The sequence below is a fragment of the Dipodomys spectabilis genome, unplaced genomic scaffold (assembly GCF_019054845.1).
Source record: "Dipodomys spectabilis isolate Male_0828 unplaced genomic scaffold, ASM1905484v1 ptg000095l, whole genome shotgun sequence".
NCBI classification, from domain to species: domain Eukaryota; kingdom Metazoa; phylum Chordata; class Mammalia; order Rodentia; family Heteromyidae; genus Dipodomys; species Dipodomys spectabilis.
Window position 1 is genome coordinate 49,621,785 of NW_024870772.1, and position 18,354 is coordinate 49,640,138.

Sequence of the window (18,354 nt, forward strand, 5' to 3'; positions counted from 1 at the left end):
ATGTGTTCTATACAAAGGAGGTTGTTATTAAGTCTTAACATTGTGTTTGCTATCCTGGTCCTACTTTGAGCTGCTTGAGAAAACACAATTGTCCACTAGAGGTCACCTTTCTTCGGAATGAGAGTCTATTTCTAATACTTTTATAACCTGGTTTTAATCAGCCAACACCATCTGGTAGGGCTGGGTAACAGCCTTTCTGTCTTGTCAGGGATCCATGTATTGCTTTTGCTAAATGCACTTATATTTATTTATACTCAAGATTATCAGCTACTGAAAGACCCAGAGGCCCAGCCACACTGGCTTGCGTAGTCTGCTCCTTTGGGCTTGGCTTGCTTCAAAACCAGCTGAATTCCATTTGAAAAGTAGCTTTGGAAGGCTTATAACACTTCTTACTCTGGTTTTTGTTTGTTTGGTTTTTTGGGGGTTTTTTGGTGGGGTTTTTGTTCTTGTTGTTGTTCTTGGTTTTGCTTCTTTGTCACTGCTTTATCCAGTTCCAAACACTGGAAAATGGGAGATGAAGAGAAATAGTCTTTAAACAAGGACAGGCATTTCTTGGAATGGAACCATTAGTCTCCACTCAAATTTATGAATGCATCAGTGGCTCATTTTTACAGCAGGCAAAATTTCAGTCTGCACTGGGCAGAAAAATCCCATGGGGAGAGGCCTAGAACTGTGTTCGGTAAACAAGTACGATCCGTCTCGTTCCTCTGCAGGGTGAGCACGGACGCAGCTGTAGCAGTAACTAACGCAGTGGATCGCAGATGGTGTCCACAGCAGCCCAGGGTAGCCAGAGGGAAAACACGCCTCCTCCTCAACCCCATCTCCCAAAAGACACAATTGGAAATGCCGAGTTCTGAGATATAAAAGCAATGCCGAATAATACATCCGCCGATGAGGCTGGCTGTCTCCTAGACTTGACAAGTTGTCCTAGCATGCTGTGATTAAATGAACATAATCTTTCAGCCTAAGGGATCTCATGTCTCTTATGTGTGCATAGTCTTCCTACACACACACACACACATACATACGCACACGCTTTCTGATATCAGCATATTTAATTAACTCTGCCAGGTAAAGGTAAATTCTGCGTGCCATTGCCTGTGAAACCTATTCTGACCTTGCTGGGAAATCTATGTCTGTGCCCATCCAGGCAGAAAAAAACTATCTGGTGTCCCAGGAGGCTCAGCCTGGCTAAGGACCCGGTAGGGTCATACACATCTGGTTAAGGGCCAGGTCAGGTCACACACATCTGTTCAGCACAGCCTCTCGTCCAGTCTCAGTGGGTGGTGTAAGAAGAAGCTAGTGCCCAATACATCAAATGAGGAGGTCCTGTTGCAGATTGATGATCCACACTAAGTGTGCATCCTGTCTCTTCTTGTCCTGTGTATAATAAGAAATGTGAGTGATGGCTCTCTCTAGTTAGAAAATCAATTGTGAACACATTGCTTGCTACTTTGCTTTCAAGCTTTTGGACAGGTTTTAGGTTGAATAGCAAAAGCTACTAACAAAAACTTTTAAAGGTGTACAACTACTTTTCTGTGTGAAACAGGATTCTTTTGATGTGGGCACAGCCAAACAAAATGCAAAAATAAAACTACATATAGGTGGAATATGATTGTCACTGGCATCTATGAAATTCTATTTCAAATATTTGTGAATAACACAAGAACCTGTTGTTCCCATTGAGACGTAGAATAGGTAAAAGTTAATGCAAACTCGGAATACTTTTATCCCTGAAAGAAATGTTTCTGACCATGTTGAATAGATTTTTATTTTTATTTATTTTTTTGGGGGGGGGCGGTCATGGGGCCTGAACTCTGGTCCTGGGTGCTGTCCCTCAGCTCTTCAGCTCAAGGCTAGCGCTCTACCACTTGAGCCACAGCGCCACTTCCAGCTTTTTTCTTTTTGCTTATGTGGTGCTGAGGAATCGAACCCAGGGCCTCATGCATAGAAGGCAAGCGCTCTACCACTGAGCCACCTTCCCAGTCCCGAATAGATATTTATTTTTAAAAGCAGATTCCAGTAGTTTAAAACAAGTGGCCAAGTAATCCATGCTAATAATTTTCTTAGAAAATTATCTTTCAATATAACCTGAAACAATAAACAGAAACGTAATAGTCAAACTAGTGGGCAAATCAATTTACATAGTTTATAAGATCCCCAGGTTAAGTTTCTCATTTCTCATTATATGGATAAAAACGTGTGGCCTGTCTCACTTCTGTCTTCCTCTCAGTTCCTATTGCAAGGCCTCTGAGCCTTGCCAAGACTATAGATACAATTCTGATGAGCACTGCCCCTCTTCCTCAAGAATGTCTGCCCTCTACCCCAATGTGGGGATGGCCTCAATTTAACAGCAGCCAGGCCTTGATGACCAGATCCCACTGCTCATTAAATCCAATCGAGACATAAAGCGGGAAGCAAGGGAGAAGGTTGGGGTGAGCTAGCACTTGGGGTGTGCTCCAGGGGCATCTCTGGTGGTGCTGTAGTTACACGTCCAGCCCGTGCGACTGTGGACTGGCTAGGCGTACACAGTTTGCAAGTCTTCCTGGATTCCCCCATCACTCACCCCATAGACTGAGAAGGAGCTGGGGTTGTATTTGTGTGTCCTGGGTGGAGTTCCATAGGAGCAGATTGGATGTCACCACTGGGTGGTTGATGGACAACCTAATGACCTCTGACCGCCTCCCAGGCCCCATCATTCAGTGTGTTGGAATGGCAGATGCCTCTGCGGGCTTTGCATCCTGTCCTGTGCTCAGCAGACACACACTCGATGAGTGAGTTTAAAACTCGCCCATGGATGCTGAAGGGATCTCATGAATTCTGACCACATGTACGTGCTCGCTCGTTATCTAAATCGAATAGTTCTAATGTTCCCAACTTAACATCTTACAAAGTATTGCATATTTATTATCTAGAACTAAAAGGTCCATTCCCCCAGCCTATTTGTCTCTTGTACCTTTATGGTAGACTTCAATACAGCATTCTCAGAGCCACACAATCAGTTAGAATAGTTTCCCCTCTACGGGTTAGCCTCAGGTCCCACCCCAGCCAGCCTTTCTGCCCTGAGACCTAACTTCCTTCCAGCTGCTCATTTTAAGGGCTCCATCGGGGCCAGCCACTCTCCAAGCGCCAATAGATTTCTCCACATGACACAACTCACCCCATCCAGCAGGGCCTCCTTACCCAGCATTTATTTGTGACTGAACAACTCCTATCTTCAATTCTAAGACTGAATGGTGCAGATCCACCCCTTCAGGACTTGTAGTTGTTTTCCACTCACCAGCAGCTCCTGATTCTGTTCATATACGCTCAAGCCACCACTAGAACATCCGACCCATCCACAAGTTTCTTTGCAAACCGCTCCCTGCTCCATCCTCCACTTCCTGGCCACAGCCCTGTGGCTTACACCGCTGACCTACCATACTGAGTTGTTCCATAAGGGGAATGCGTGTTGTCCTAGTAAGTCAAAATCCGGCTGCTTCCCTCTGATTCTCCACAGCATTTGCCTTGACCTGCGCACCACACGAGCCCTCTCACCTTGACTTCCAGCAATGTCTGCTTTCATCTTTCTTGTTCCTCCCCACCCCACCACCCCTGCGTCCATGAGCTTTCACCCAAGCATCAGTTTTCCATTTCTGTGACGACAAATCATCCCAAACTCAGTGACATTAATTCCAGCACAAATTTACTGAACTGGAAGCCAGAGGTTGGAAGTGAGTCTTGCAGGATTCAAATCCACTAGGCCACATTCCATGGAGAGGCCTGCAGGAGGGAGGCAACCGTAGGGTGAGAAAGGTCTAGAGGACAGGGCGGCTTTCCTTTCATCCTTTTTTGTTTGTTTGCCTCTTCTACTTTCTTAAAAGGCAGCCCGTGCTCCTTGGCCCTCTTCCATTTAAGCCACACCATCACTTCCAGCTTTTTGCTGGTAAACTGGAGATACGTGTCTCAGGGACTTTTCTGCTTCGAAATGTCATTACCTGGGTGATGATGAGCAACAGAAATGGAACATAGAAGTTTGTATGATAAACAGTGGAAATCGCTTCTCACGGTTCTGGAGGCTAGGACGTCCCAAGTGGAGCACAGGTGGATTTTGAGTCTGGGAAGGATCTCGTCCTCATTCTGGGTCCTTGGTCCTGTGTCTCCACATGGCAGAAAGGACAGGACAGCTCTCTGGGCCTTTCATAAGGACACAAATGCCACATACAAGGCCTCCACCCTCGTGGCTTCATGTCCTCTCCACAGCACCATTTCCTTCTACGCCTTGGTTCTGGACAGCCCAATCAGACCACAGCAGTATTGTTTGGCCTGGACCACAGTCACTTGGTTTTGTACCCAGAAAGCCATGTTTCTTTCCTTCTTTTGCTTATTTTGATGGTCTTTTGTTGTTAGTGGACATGCTATGACTTTCTCAGGCCGTGGTTTCTGGAAACCACGGTGTTAGATTAATTCTGAATATGTAAGTCAACATTCCTTTTGTTTGGTTTGTTTTCAAGTAGAACCTCAATGAAGCAATCCTCCCACCTCAGCCTCCTGACTGCTAGGATTACAGCTGTGCATTAACACACCCAGCTGCAAACTTCAATATTTTTAAACAGGTCAGGAAGATAGATAGGAAGACCAAAGGAAGAGCTGTACTGTAATACTGTGCTTAAAAGAAAAAGTTCATCATTTTTTTTTTAGTCAAAAATAACCAACATTAATGTCACTTTGCAAATTGGTCTTGCTTAAGTGTTCTTGGAACAGCTGGTTTTTGTGTCGTTCTCTCCCCCGCTGGTAAATAATAATTTAAATTATAACACCAAGTCCTTTCCAGGGAATGAGTATGAAGAGAAACCTGTTTGATCTATTCCTGTTTTCGTCTTGTTTCTGTCTTCTTGGGAGAGTTTTTGACAGGATTTGGGCTACAAGTGTCAGAAATCTGTTCTCGCCTCTGAGTCACTCCCACTATTTAGGGAACAGCACCTGTGAAGGGTGGGATCATGTTTGGACTTTAAAAAAAAAAAAAAACAACACTTAGCAAATGTCTGTAGGAGCTTATGTAATGTATCTCAGAGTCTTCAGAAGAGATCAGAGTCCAGAAAGTGGCTTTATTCGATTTGTACATCATAAAGTCCTCAGGCTCAGTATATCCAGCCAGACACTTGAACAACAGCCCAACAGCCTTTGAAGTGAGAGCTGCCCTGTCTTGGAAAATCTGGCTCTCTAGTAAGCATGAGATAGATAGATAGATAGATAGATAGATAGATAGATAGATAGATAGATAGATAGATAGATAGATAGATAGATAGATAGATAGATGGATTGATTTTTGGTGGATCTTGAGGCTTGAACTCAGGGCCTGGGCACTGTCTCTGAGCTTTGGTGCTCAAGGCTAGTGCTCTACCATTTGAACCGCAGCTTCACTTCCAACTTTTTGTGGTTAATTGGAGATAGGAGTCTCACGGACTTTCCTGCCCCGGCTAGCTTCTCAGATCTCAGCCTCCTGAGGAGCTAGGATGATGGGGTTTCTACTTCATCTTATCTGCCACTTTGCAAAAGGAACTTTCCATCTTAGGTCTGCTGTGCCTTGCTGGTTGCTGTGGACATGAGAGCTGTCATCTGGGGTTGGATAGATGCCAAGACAAGACCCAGAAAGGCAGGGATAGGGACACGGGGATTGTTGTTTCTTCTTCTCTGGATCTTGTATTTAAGAACACTCCTTATCTAAGAACATTCCTCACCTACCCCTGTTTTCTGCTGCCATCATGAGCACAATGACATCATGAGCGCATGAGCACATCCCGTGCAGGATTCCTGGCCCCTCTTTCCCCTCCCCACTGGGGAGAAGGACCGTGGGCTCCAAGAGGCTCCCCAAAGTGCTGCTTCCTTGGGCCCTGTGAGGCCCGGGAACCTGTGAGATCTCCAGTGACTGACCGCCCTCCAACCACCACCATCATCAAACAAGATGGCTGACATACAGCCAGAAGCAGGTAGCAGGCATCTTGCATTCTAGCTACTCAGAAGGTTGAGATCTGAGGATAGAGGTCTGAAACCAGCCTGGGCAAATCTGTGAGATTCTTCTTACTATTTTATTTTTTTTTGGTCAGTCTCAGGGCTTGAACTCTGGGCCTGGGTACTGTCCCTGAGCCTCTTTGTGCTCAAGGCTAGTGCTCTACCACTTGAACCACAGTGCCACCTCTTCTGTGAGATTCTTATCTCAACTAAACAATTAAAGGTGGAATTGCAGGTATGGCTCACATGGTAGAGTGCCAGCCAGGCAAGAGAAATCCACCTCCCTCTCCAAAAAAAAGGCTGGAATGACTGAGCATGTATCAATAGAGTTGTACCAATAGAGGTGAATTAAAATTGAACAAGAATTCTAAATCTAGTTTTTCTCTTTTCTACAAACAGTTGTTTTAATGTTTAAAATACATTACCATATTGTATTCATAAACTAACATGTTGAATTGAACCCCTTTGTACAACTGCTTAAGGATACTAAAACACATTTAACTAAAAGTATGTTTTTAATAAAATACATTACCAAATATTCCTAACATAAATTACCTTACCTTCAGAAAAAGTACTTGATATGAAAGCTTTTCATTCATGTGAGTCATTTCTCAGGCCAAAGGTCCTTGTTTTTTCTCTTAGTACCATATTGAAGGCTGTGTTATTGGTGGGAGGAGAGGCTAAAGAGATGCCTTCTTAAGAAAACAGGCAGACATGAAAGTGGTTTATAATCATATCCTTAGTGATTTTCTTACAGCTTGCCCCGATTCCCACCCCCACACCAGGGCGGTATTATTAAGAAAGAACAAAATGGAGCGCCTGTGGCAACAGAGGAGTGGAGATAAGGAAAAAGTATTTCATTGGGGTTTTGTTCTTAATTTTCTGCCCTTAATTAGCTTGAGGAATTTACAGGCCTACTTGTTCCTTCCTACACGTCCTCGAGCCCCAGAGCGCTATTAAAACCACTCAGAAAGTGGCTCCTGGTTCCCAGGACCATAATTTCCATTGATTCTCTCCCAATCCATCCATCTTTCTGAGAGGGACAGGACGGTCTTTTTGTTTGTTTGTTTGGTGGTTGTTATGTTTTAAGTAGTTGCACACAGGGGTTTCCATAAACATGGCCGTCTGTGAATGCAATGCATCTCTATCAGTGTCACCCTCATCCTTCTGGCCATCTCTCCCAGCCCCACCCGGCCCCTCATGTCACCTGCTGCCATTGTCACCTGTGTACACTATTAGGACTACATTCTCCTTTCTTCTCTTCTTTCTTGCGCCCCATCCCCATGACTCCCCCAACGCACCCCTCCCCCACACACATACCTCATGTTGTTAAACTGTCAGTTCAAAGGTGTTACACGCTAGAATCCTCCTGTGAATGTACATACATCAGTTAACACACGAGCTCACATGCATATTTATAATTTAAGTCTAACTTCCACAGCCAGGTCCAGCAGGACGTCTTTTCCCAGGATGATCTGTGCTGTGTTGTGGGTGTCTATCATTCAAGTCACAGCATTGAGTAAAGAGCTTTACTCAAAGAAAAAGAAAAAAGGGGGGAAAAAGAACTTGCAAATTAAGAGCTTAGCTTTCATGCAGGGAATAAATTATAGTGATTTAAATATTTTAATAAGCTTTCTCCCCTTAAAGAGGAGTGAGAATAACTAATCCACCTTATTACTGCTTGACTTCCAAACGATTTCAGGACCAAAAATAAGGAAAGAACCTTAAATTTTAAAAAATAACAATATTTTTCTTGAAAGGTAGACAGTGGACAAACACGAAAGGCCCTTCCCAGGGCCAGCGTTCAGAGCGGCCTGATCAAAGTTGAGAAATGCGTGGGGGGAGGGGGCTCCCCCGCGGGGCCCCGCAGCCGGGCGGGGCCGCATCGAGCCCGCGTGCGCCTCGCCCTCGCCGCCCGCCTCCCCTGCGCGCTCCCCGGCTGCCGTCCTCGCGGAGCACGGGAAGGTCGCCGAGCCGCCCGCTCCTTCCCTTTGTGCCCATCCTCTCTAATCGGCCGCGTGCGGGGGGGTAGGGGAGGGCCGCCCGGGCCGAGCCGCGCGGGGTCCGCGCGCGTCCCGCCCCGGCCCCAGCCCCGGCCGCTCCGCGGCGCCGCGCAGGTCGCTCGGGGAAGCGGCGTCCATTTTCCTCGGCGGGATCCCGCGTGCGCAGGGGCTCTCCGCGCGGCCGGGGTGCGCGCCCGCAGCCTCGCCCCGCGTCCTGCCCCGCGCGCCCGCGCCTAGGATGCTCTGAGATGGTCCACCAGGAGAGCTGCGCCTACCAGGTAGGGCTGCCCCAAGGTGCGGGGACCCGCGGGATCGCCCCGGGGTGCGGGGACTCGTGCCCCCCCGCGCCGGGCCCGCCGCCCCTGCGCGGCAGCCGAGCCGCGCGACCAGGGGGGACGGGGAGGGAAAACCCCGCGGCCCGGGCGCCCTGCGGCGTCTTCCCGAGCCCGGCCTGCAGGTGCCGATGGCGGCGGGGGCTGGGGACCCGGTTCGCGGGGCGCGGGAACGATCGGGGGCGCTCGGCTGCGGGTTCTCCCATCAGCGGGGCGGCCGCTCGGCGGAGCCGCGGGGTTGGAGACCGTCAGGTCGGCGCCCGGGATCTGAATTGTTTTTCGGAAGTGGGGTTCCCGAGGTCGAGAGTGCATACTCGCGTGTCTGCGCGCGCGCGCGGGCGGCCGCCCGGGAGCCGGGAGCGGGGCCCCGCGTGCGCCGAAGGCGCGCGCTCCCGCGGTGCCCATCCGCGGGTTGCAGTTATGAATTAAACATGAGGTCGTGGGGGGGGGGGTCGCTCCGAGCTGTGGGGGGAACTTCTGCCCTCCACTGCCGCCCGATCGCCTCCCCCCACCCCCCGTCAACGGGCTTCCAGAATGTTCGTGGGGACACCCCCACGCGCGGGGGGCCGCGCTGGGAGGCCTGCAGGGCGGATGCTCTGAGGTGGCTTTTAGCGCGAGGAGTTTGGGGACACCAGTTCTGGAACTTCGCGGGCCCTGGGCGAGGGGAGGCCAGCCACTGGCAGGTGTCCCTCACCCCTGGGCGGCTCCCGGTCCCCGGTCCCGCGTGGATGCCGGGGAATCCTCGCTTCCCCAGCCCCAGGCCCAGCACACTGGCTAAGCAAACACCCAGCCTGTAAGGTTCCCCGCCCCCCACCCCCACCGGGCTTCCCAGGGGGAGTGGTGTCACTGCAGGCCAGGCAGGTTCCTGCGTGAAAGCCCGGGTTTGGTGACCATTCTGCCCCTAGGAGGAGGAGGACGGGGTGGCGGAGTGAACCCCCCCCCCCCGCCCGCCCCGCCCTGCCTCACACTGGGTGGAGGGGGCCGATGGGCCTGCACCAGGCCTGGCCCTGCCCCGCTGCAGGTGATCCATCCAGCAACCATCGGAATTGAAGGAGGCTGCCTCCGCCCTTCTCAGAGCAGTTATGTAATTTCTGATTTGAAGAGCAGGTAACTGGAAAATCATTTCCTCGGCCTTTTCATCATGGCGAATGTGTCGTCTGGGGAAGGTGAAAAAGTAGCCAAACCCAGCCATTTCATCTAGAGGGGAGAGGTTGCCCGAGCCAAAGACGAAAAATGGATTTGGGTTTAAATGAACCCCACTATTACAGTGACATGGTGTGTAGCAATTGTGAAGTCTTTATTGCTTATCTCCACAATAAAATTAAGTGCATTGGGGGGAGTAATCATTCACAGATGGCATCCGCACAGGGCTTTATAATACAGCTACCTGCCTGGCTTGTGCTTTTGAAATGCTTCCTTTAAACATAGCCTCCAAAGCAGGGACATGGTCTTAATCCTGCTTAGAAATCTTCCCTTTACAGCCCTGCTGGATGGCAAGGGACTGCACTCAGAAAGCAGGACTTCTCTAACTCCTAGCTTAGTCAATGATAAAGAGTTAGATTTTTTTTTCCTCAAGAAACTTCCCCCTTTATTTTTTATTTTTTTATCCATTTTTCATTTTTGTTTATTTGGTTTTGGTGCCGGTCCTGGGGATTGAACTCGGGCTCTGGGCGCTGTCCCTGAGCTTTTTTGCTCATGGATAGCTCTCTACTACTTGAGCCACAGGCTCCACATTCAACTTTTTTTTTTTTTTGGTAATTAATTTGAGATAAGAGTCCCTTGGACTTTCCGGCCAGGGCTGGCTTTAAACCGCAATCTTCAGACCTCAGCCTCTTGAGTAGCTAAGGTTACAGGCACACAATATTCTATGCCTAGCTTGTTTATTTATGTTTAAAGAATGGTAGAGCAGTGGTTGAGACATTTTCAGTTAATGAGATGACAGGCTTTTCTTGGAAGGTCGATTACTTTCCTATCTGATAACGAGGCTTTCCAAGAGGTACGGAGAAATCTTCACTCATGAATCCAGGAGGGACCATGCCATCCAAAATGCCGCACCTGTTTTGATGCATCTGTGTTTGGAGACAGATGATTTCTATATGTGATCAGCAATCTGGAAGTCACATTTCCTCAAAGTGGTACCTGCTCCTGCCCTTTCCTGCTCCATGGCCTTTAGCAGCACCGAACAAGCTCGTGAAACCTCTATCAGATCATGTCTCACAGATCAACTTTTTTAAGTTTGTCATCCAGCTCAGAGGAAAAAAACAGGTCTTCCCAAGGCCACAGGACCTTCCCCCCCCCCCCCAGAACCCTCCGAGTCCTCATGTCTTCCCTTCCCCAATGCCGTTCTTGGGGGGACCTTTCCTGGGGTTTCCTTCTGACAAACATTCACCCTCCTTGCAGGATTGCCAGATTTAGCACATAACCTGCAGAGTTGGAGACATACTTAGCCCTACAATGATTTGCTGTGTATCTGAGCATCCTGTGTTTCATGGGCAGCTCTACCCCATACCTCACTGTCTTACCTTCTTCAGGACTCTGCTCAGTGTCACTTCTTAGGGAGGCCTGGGACTCACCCTGAGCTTCCAGCTTCCTAGATCAACCCTAATATTCCTATTACATTTCCCTGATTTAGTTCTATACTTAACATTTATCAACCATCTTTCACAGTGCATATTTTACTGAACTTTTGGTCTCTCTTCTGCCTTCCTGGCTCCACATAAGCGTCTTGAAGGCAGGAATTTGAGTGTGTGTGTGCACGCACGCGTCAGTTTGTGACCAAGGCTCAAGGCACTGTCCCCTGAGCCTTTATGCCCAAGGCTAGCACTCTACCACTTGAACCAGCTTTTCTTGTGTATGGTTAATTGAAGATAAGAATCTCACAGACTTTCCTGCCTGGGCTGGCTTCAAACCACAATCTTCAGATTTCAGCCTCTTGAGTAGCCAGGATTACATGGTGAGCCACCATGCCCCGCTGAGAGGACAAGAATTTTTATCTCTGTTCCCTCTGCTTAGAATAGGTCACCAAGTCGTCACACAGATGGCCAGGCCTACAGTTTTTATATATAAATTGGCCAAGGTATAAAGGCCTTGCATATGTCCTACCCCTTTACTTCCCACTGTAACCATTCTGCACAAACACAGATTGGTTAGCACACAGGAAGAGTTCCCTGCCACCAATTCTCCATAAGAAGTGTTTGGTAAGAGTCCCTTATGGTACACCATTTCACTCACAACACTTCCTTACCACTACTTAGAAATGCAGTTGGTTCTTACATACTACTGTTTATATAATAGGTGGTTGCGATGAAACAGAGAGGTTTTTTTATTAGCTTAAAATTGTTTTACAAAAGGGTTTTAATTCAACTTATCAATTTATGAATATAGTGCATCTTCATCAGAGACACCCATTCTATCATTCTTCCAGATTTCTTTCAACCTGTGGGATTTGTCTTTAAGAATGCTTTGTTGTTGTCATATTCCAGTACTTTCCTCCCTCAAAGGATTCACAGTAACCAGGTGTTACTGAGATGGGCTGTCATTTTGGGTCCTAGCCCCATTAGAAGAGAGAGCCATCAAGCTGTATTTCCCAGCGTTGGGAAGGGAGCCAGCCTCTTCAGGGAGGATCCTTGCTCCTAGCTTCAGGCCTAGCAGCCTTCAAAAGGCCAAATTCCTCTACATGGTCTCTGATAGCTTAGAAATATTGTTAACTTGTTAGCACCAGTTTAGGTCAAATGTCCATTTTGCTTTAAGAAAAAAAATCTCGCAAGTATTTTCTCCCTTCCCCTGCAGTTTTGTTTAGGGCTAAGTGAGCATGGAAAACAATGGCAGCCTTCATGCTCGTCCTGCTGTGGTTTAAATGACCAACTCAGATACAGAGCACAGTGCTGGCATTCCTAGCCAGTGGTGGGAATGGACACACAGAAGGAGAAAGGGCAAAATGGCCCGTGTGGACACTCCCACTGTCCCCTCTTCCAACACGCCTGGTCAGGAGAAGGCCAGAAATCTTCCACTGTTTTCCACTCTAGCCCTTTTGTCTGGCATTCGAGGCCTCACTGAGATCTGAGCCCTGCAGCCCCGGCTCCCGTTCCCACTGCCCTCTGTTCTTGTTCTTGGCTCTGATGCATCAGGCTGGAATGCCTCCACCCCCTCGCCACCTGCTTCCAGCCTACGCAGGCTCAGATGCCACCTCCTGCAAAATTCCTCCTTCTGACCACTTACATGTAAGCCTGCCTGTCCCACTAGACAAGGGTTATGCAAGACAGGAGCCTTATTTTAATTCCCTCTTGCTTTCTTTCCTTGAATTACCTCTTTCTCAAACATGGAGTGTGTGCCCCACAGACATCTGTTGGGTGAGATTGCATGTTCCACCATTAGAGCGTCTCTGAGTGGCAAGATCCAGGTTTCTCATCAGAACCTGGGAGAGAAGGTCCAGTCAATGCAGGGAAGCAGGAGAGCTGACCCCAGCAAGGCAGGGAGCCGAGCTGCACAACAGTTGCCAGCCCTTCCCACGTGTGCTGTGGCATGGTGGGCAGCAGAGGGGGAAAGCAAATGCAAGAAAGAGACACAGACGGCTCAGCCTTCCCAGAAACCATGCATTAAGAGAATTGCCCTCATACCTGCATGTCCACCCCAAGAACTTGGTCAAGATGAAACTCCTTGTCTGTCTCCACGCTCCTTTGCAAGATATCTCCAGTTAGCCAGGCACCTCGCACCCAGTAATCCTAGCTACTCAGGAGGCTGAGATCTGAAGATCACAGTTTGAAGCTAGCTGGGGCAGGAAAGTCCATGAGACACTTAGCTCCAATGAACGAGCAAAAAGCTCTAAGAGGAGCTGTGGCTCAACTGATAGAGCAGCAGCCTTGAGCAAAACAGCCCAGGGACAATGCCCATGCCCTGAGTTCAAGCCCTAGGACTGGCACAAAATAATAATAATAATAATGATAATAATGATAATTTGTGATTAGTTAAGGCAGGTCATCATCTCCAAGCTGCCTTTGGTTACTGTATTGAATCTGACAACATGTTACTCTATCCTTTTACCATAGAGAGAGGTTTTTTATTTCCTAATAGAATATCAAATTTTCTGGGGCAAAATGTTTCTGCCTAATGGAACTGGTCACACCCAGCCCAAAAAGCCAAAGATGGCCTGTATTGGTCTCAAATGATAAAACCTAGGCATGTATCAGTTTAAGTCATTCATAAAGATATCCTGGAATTCTTGCTGAAGAAAGCCATATATAACCCTTCGTGCCTAGATGCTAGCAGGTCATATAATGGTGAACAAAGGGAGGAAATCTATTCTGTTTCTGTCAACTATAGGCCAAATGAGTGCATATCCCTGAATTTCTTATTTTTGTGAGAAAACAGGTATCAAATTTATTCTTAAATTCTGCCAAGTAAAAGCGTGGTTTCATCCACAGCGGGGGAAAAATTCATTGAAATGAAAAGGGAAGTTCAAAACATCATAGTGCACTGTTTGGATACAGGTTTTAAATATACAATCAAAAAAGTTATTTTCTTTATTATCCTTCAGAGTTAAATATACAATCAAAGAAGTTGTTTTCTTTATTATCCTTCAGAGTTTTCTTTTTGATGAAGAATTTGTCTTCCTAGTTAACGGTATGAAGGGTGTTTCTTCTTTTTTAGTTCTTTTGAGACAGGGTCTCACTACCTAGACCAGGCTGGGCTCCTCTGGGTCTTCTTGCCCCAGCCTCCTGAGTGTTGGGATTATAGGCATGAGCCACCATGCATGGCTGTTTTCATTGCATTGCCTAGTTAAAGTATAATTGTTCTCTGCCTGTTGCGATGTAATTATGTTTCTCTGAGGAGATGGTAACTTTCAAAATTAAGAAAATAATTTGGGATGTTAATTCTATGTTTGCTTTTAGCCTAGATATCTAGATTTTAATTTATATGTTTTCCCACAAAGGGAACAGACTGTAAGTGCCTAATAGACCAAAAAGAAACAATCAACAGGGCTTCATTATGGGCCTGATTGAAATTTGAATTGTAGACGTACATCATTCCTATTTAAAGTACCACCACATGGGGGCTCAAACCACATGTTAATACCTTACGAACTAAAAGTGCTATTAAGAAACAAACAGGTAAGACATTTGAAGCCAGAGGTCTGGTAGCATATTCTTGTAGAAAGGCGGTGTGGATGGAAGATGAAAAGGAAACGGAGCTGTCTGTATGGTACATTATCAGTGCGCCAACACCCTTTGGAGAGTAGAAACCCCACATGCACGTGTGTGCATCTACATATATGTATCCACATATGTACATATATGTATCTGCATATATATTTATGTCCATGTATCTAAAAATCTCTGTTAACTAATCACCATTTCACAAACAACTGGAAGTTCAACCTTAATACAACCACATCCAGTGTCACCAGAACCCACTGCTTATTTATATTCTCTCTACTACCGGCAACGTTGAAATCCTGGTGAATGCAGTGTTCCCCTGCGTGCCGCACACGGACATCAGCAGCTACTCAGCTCCTTGAAATGGAAAGTAATTGGACAAAATTGCTTGGTTTCGAAAGAAAGCCAGCATCAGAGGATGGCAGAGCAGAAAGGGTAGGGCAGTTCCGGGAAGGAAGGCACAGCGTGGCCCTGTCACAGCTGCATGGCTGCCGGTGACTTAATTTTTGTGTATGTGTTCAGATTTTTAGTTGGGCAGAGAGATGTACAGCCTTCTCATGTGCCATGGCAAAGTATTGACCCTGCCTGGTCCCAACCCCACTGTCTTGTACCTGTCCATCCCATTATTTTAATGTTTTAATGTATACTGAGAAGCCCATTGAAAAAAAGAAATCTGGGCCAGGTATCCATAGCTCACACCTAGCTATTCAGGGGGCTGAGATCTGAGGATCATAGTTTGAAGCCAGCCCCGGGCAGGAACATATGTGCAACTCTTATTTCCAGTTAATCACCAAAAAGCCAGAAGTGGTACTGTGGCTCAAGTGGTACAGCACTAGTCTTATGCAAAAAAGCTCAGGGATAGTGTCCAGGCCCTGAGTCCAAGCCCCAGAACCAACACACACACACACACACACGCACACGCACACGCACACTCACACACAGAAGTGACTTGCAAATTTTGATGTGTTTTCTAGGTATCGGAATATCTTCATTGAAAAGATGAGATTTACATAGAAGAAAAAGGATTGGAAAAGCAATTAGAAATCTAACTCAGGGATGAAGGAGTGTGGGGAAAGGAGAGCTGGAAGGGTTAAGTGGGCTGAAGTTGAGGTTTCTGACAAGTGATTTCCCAGCAATGTGGACCCTGTTCTCAGTCAATCACTTCCACCAGTGGCTGATAAAGATCATTTAAAAGCCTTAGCTCATGTGGGCAATTCGAGTTGCCATTCAGAACATGGCTTGACAGACAGGAAACCAAAGCCCTTCACTCCAGCCCTTGAATTTCAGACAAGGGAATTGGGAAGAGGCACTTGCAGCCTTGGGATCTGAGTGGCTATAAGCTCTAGTGCTAAAGAACAGCATTAGCAGCCGGGCCTGTCTTCGGCTTGGCCACGGCTCATTGTCATTTGAAGAGAGGGTAGCCTGCAAGGAGGAACTTGGGGCAGCTTCCTGCAGGATGAATGCCCACGACCAATTTCTCCCTGCATGCAAGGCAACTAGAGAACCTCCCAGTGGCCCATTCCACTCATTGCGCCATGGTGATGTTGAATTCTGTCTCATCTGTCGGAGTCCTGCCACCCTGCCTGGACGTGGTCTGAAATAGAAAGATGATGGCTCAAAGTGATTGATGTTCCCCCCCCAAGTTTTAAGGCAGTGCTTCTAAATGTTAAGCTTGCAGGGAATGGATGGGGGAAAACACTGGGGCTTTGGGGTTTTGCTTTGGGTGCCAGACCTAGGGTTTGAATTCTGGGCTTGAGAACTGATCTTTTTTGCTCAAGACTATTTCTCTCTACCACTTGAGCCACAGCTTCACTGAAGTGGAGCTTATTTTGATTGTTAATTGGAGATAAAAGTCTCACAAACATTTCAAGACCAACACATATATATATACACACACACACACACACACATACACACACAGAGTTTGTTCTGCATGCTAGTAGTTCATGCTAGTGCTTGACCGCTGTAGTCAGCTGTGCACATGCTTCAGTGGTAACAGGTCTGCTCTGGCTGAAGTGGGGTACTCTGATGTGACTGCTCCCCTGCCTCTCCCCCGCCCCGCCCCCCAGCAGCCTCTCAAGAGAGCTCTGAGGCAAAGCCCCAGGGCCCTGTAGAGCCCAGAGCTTCAAAAGCTGTAGGGACTTGAAAATGGCACCGCTGCCAAGGCTGGACTGATCCTTACACCACTTCTTGCTTCTTAAGCCACTACTTGAATTGTGATCTTCTACCTGGTTTAATCCAAATCCACTTAACAACCTATAGCCAGCAACTACCATGAAGTAAATAACAAAATCTTGGAAATCTCCAGCCCTGGTAAGATACCTAAAGCTATCAGCTTAGGCCTGGGACCAGTGGCTCATGCCTGTAACCCTCGCCTGAGGACGAGTAGGGGAAGATGGTGGCTTGAAGCAGATAGAAAGGTTCACAAGACTCTTTCTCAATCCAGAGCTGTGCACATGGTGCACGCCTTTATCCAGGCTGCATGAGAGGCTGAGAAGGGAAGCCCACAGTGCCAGGCCAGCCATGGCGGAAAAGTCTGAGAGAGCCTACAACAGCAGGAGGATGGATGTGGTGCCACCTGCCATCCCAGCAAGGTGGGAAGTCTAGGAGCAGGCACATCGAAGTCTAGGTGCTACTGGAGCAGGAAGCAAGACCCCAGCTCAGCAAACAAACAAGAGCAACGAAAAGTGAACCCCAGCACTGCACAGAGCTCAGAAGTAGGGTGCCAGACTAACAAGTAGGAGGCCCGAGTTCAAGCCCCCTCCCTCCAAAAGCCCTCAAAGCTGTAAGCAGACATGGTGTAAGCAGACACCTGTAATCCCAGCACTCATGAATCCAAGGCAGGAAAATTATAAGGAGAAAATACAGTAAATTAGGATCTTTTCCCCCATCAGACCTCACGCTCAAGTTCGGCTTTCTTATGACTGGCACTCTACCGTTGGAACCACACCTCCAGCCCCTTCACAGTTCATATAGAAAATGGCTGAATAATGATGAATGCTTGTTGCCAGACTACTTTTCCATTCTATAAAAAGAAAATGCAGGGGCTGGGAAAGTGGCTCAGTGGTAGAACGCTTGCCTTGTGTGCATGAGGCCCTGGGTTCGATTCCTCAGCACCACATAAGCAGGGGGGAAAAGCCGGAAGTGGTGCTGTGGCTCAAGTGGTAGAGCTCCAGCCTTGAGCTGAAGAGCTGAGGGACAGCACCTAGGCCCAGAGTTCAGGCCCCACGACCAGAACCAAAAAGAAAAAGAAAATGCACTCAGAAGGCTGAGATCTGAGGATCATGGTTCAAAGCCAGATCAGGCAGAAAAGTCTGTGAGACTTTCCAACAAACTACTAAGAAAAGGCGTGAAGTGGTGCTGTGGTTCAAGTGGTAGAGCATTCTCCTTGAGCTGAAGAGCTGAGGGACAGCGCCCAGGCCCAAAGTTTAAGCCCCACCACCAACAAAAAAAAGTTTTAAAAATTAGCCAGCCCAAGCAGGAAAGTCCCTAAGAGACTCATCTCCAATTAACTACTCAAAAACCAGAAAGCCAGAAGTGGTGCTGTGGCTCAAGTGATAGAGCACTAGCCTTGAGCATAAAGAGGCTCAGGGGCAGTGTCTGGGCCACACAACCAGCAAAAAAAGTAAAATAAAATGCAACTGAGAATAATCTGTTTCCAAGGATGTGGAGAAAGCACCTGATCCATTCGCAGTCTCTCAACAGGGTAGTGATTCATGCTAGGTGCTTACACGTCACGGAAGACAGCGCATATTTCTTTCATTTCAACTAATCTTCTTTAGCAAGGTTTAAGCTACATGAGGTCCCTCAAAGTAGAGCATTTACATTAAACCCAAAGCCCCAGCCTTGGAGAGATCGTTCTACCCCAGGAGCATT

The 18,354-nt window shown here is 47.6% G+C and overlaps 1 protein-coding gene across 2 annotated transcripts in view; it reads left to right on the forward strand.

Moving 5' to 3' along the window:
• The window catches only part of Schip1 (schwannomin interacting protein 1), a 101,867-nt gene that overhangs the window by 40,781 nt on the left and 42,732 nt on the right, over window positions 1–18,354 (forward strand). Inside the window, exon 1 of one of the 2 annotated variants that reach the window (XM_042685677.1) lies at window positions 8,210–8,272. The exons of the other annotated variant lie outside the window; for it this stretch is intronic. Coding sequence (XP_042541611.1) covers window positions 8,243–8,272 — 30 coding nt within the window. The 5' untranslated portion in view covers window positions 8,210–8,242. Of the gene's footprint in view, window positions 1–8,209; window positions 8,273–18,354 lie in introns of those variants that run through there. 2 annotated transcript variants of the gene reach the window in all.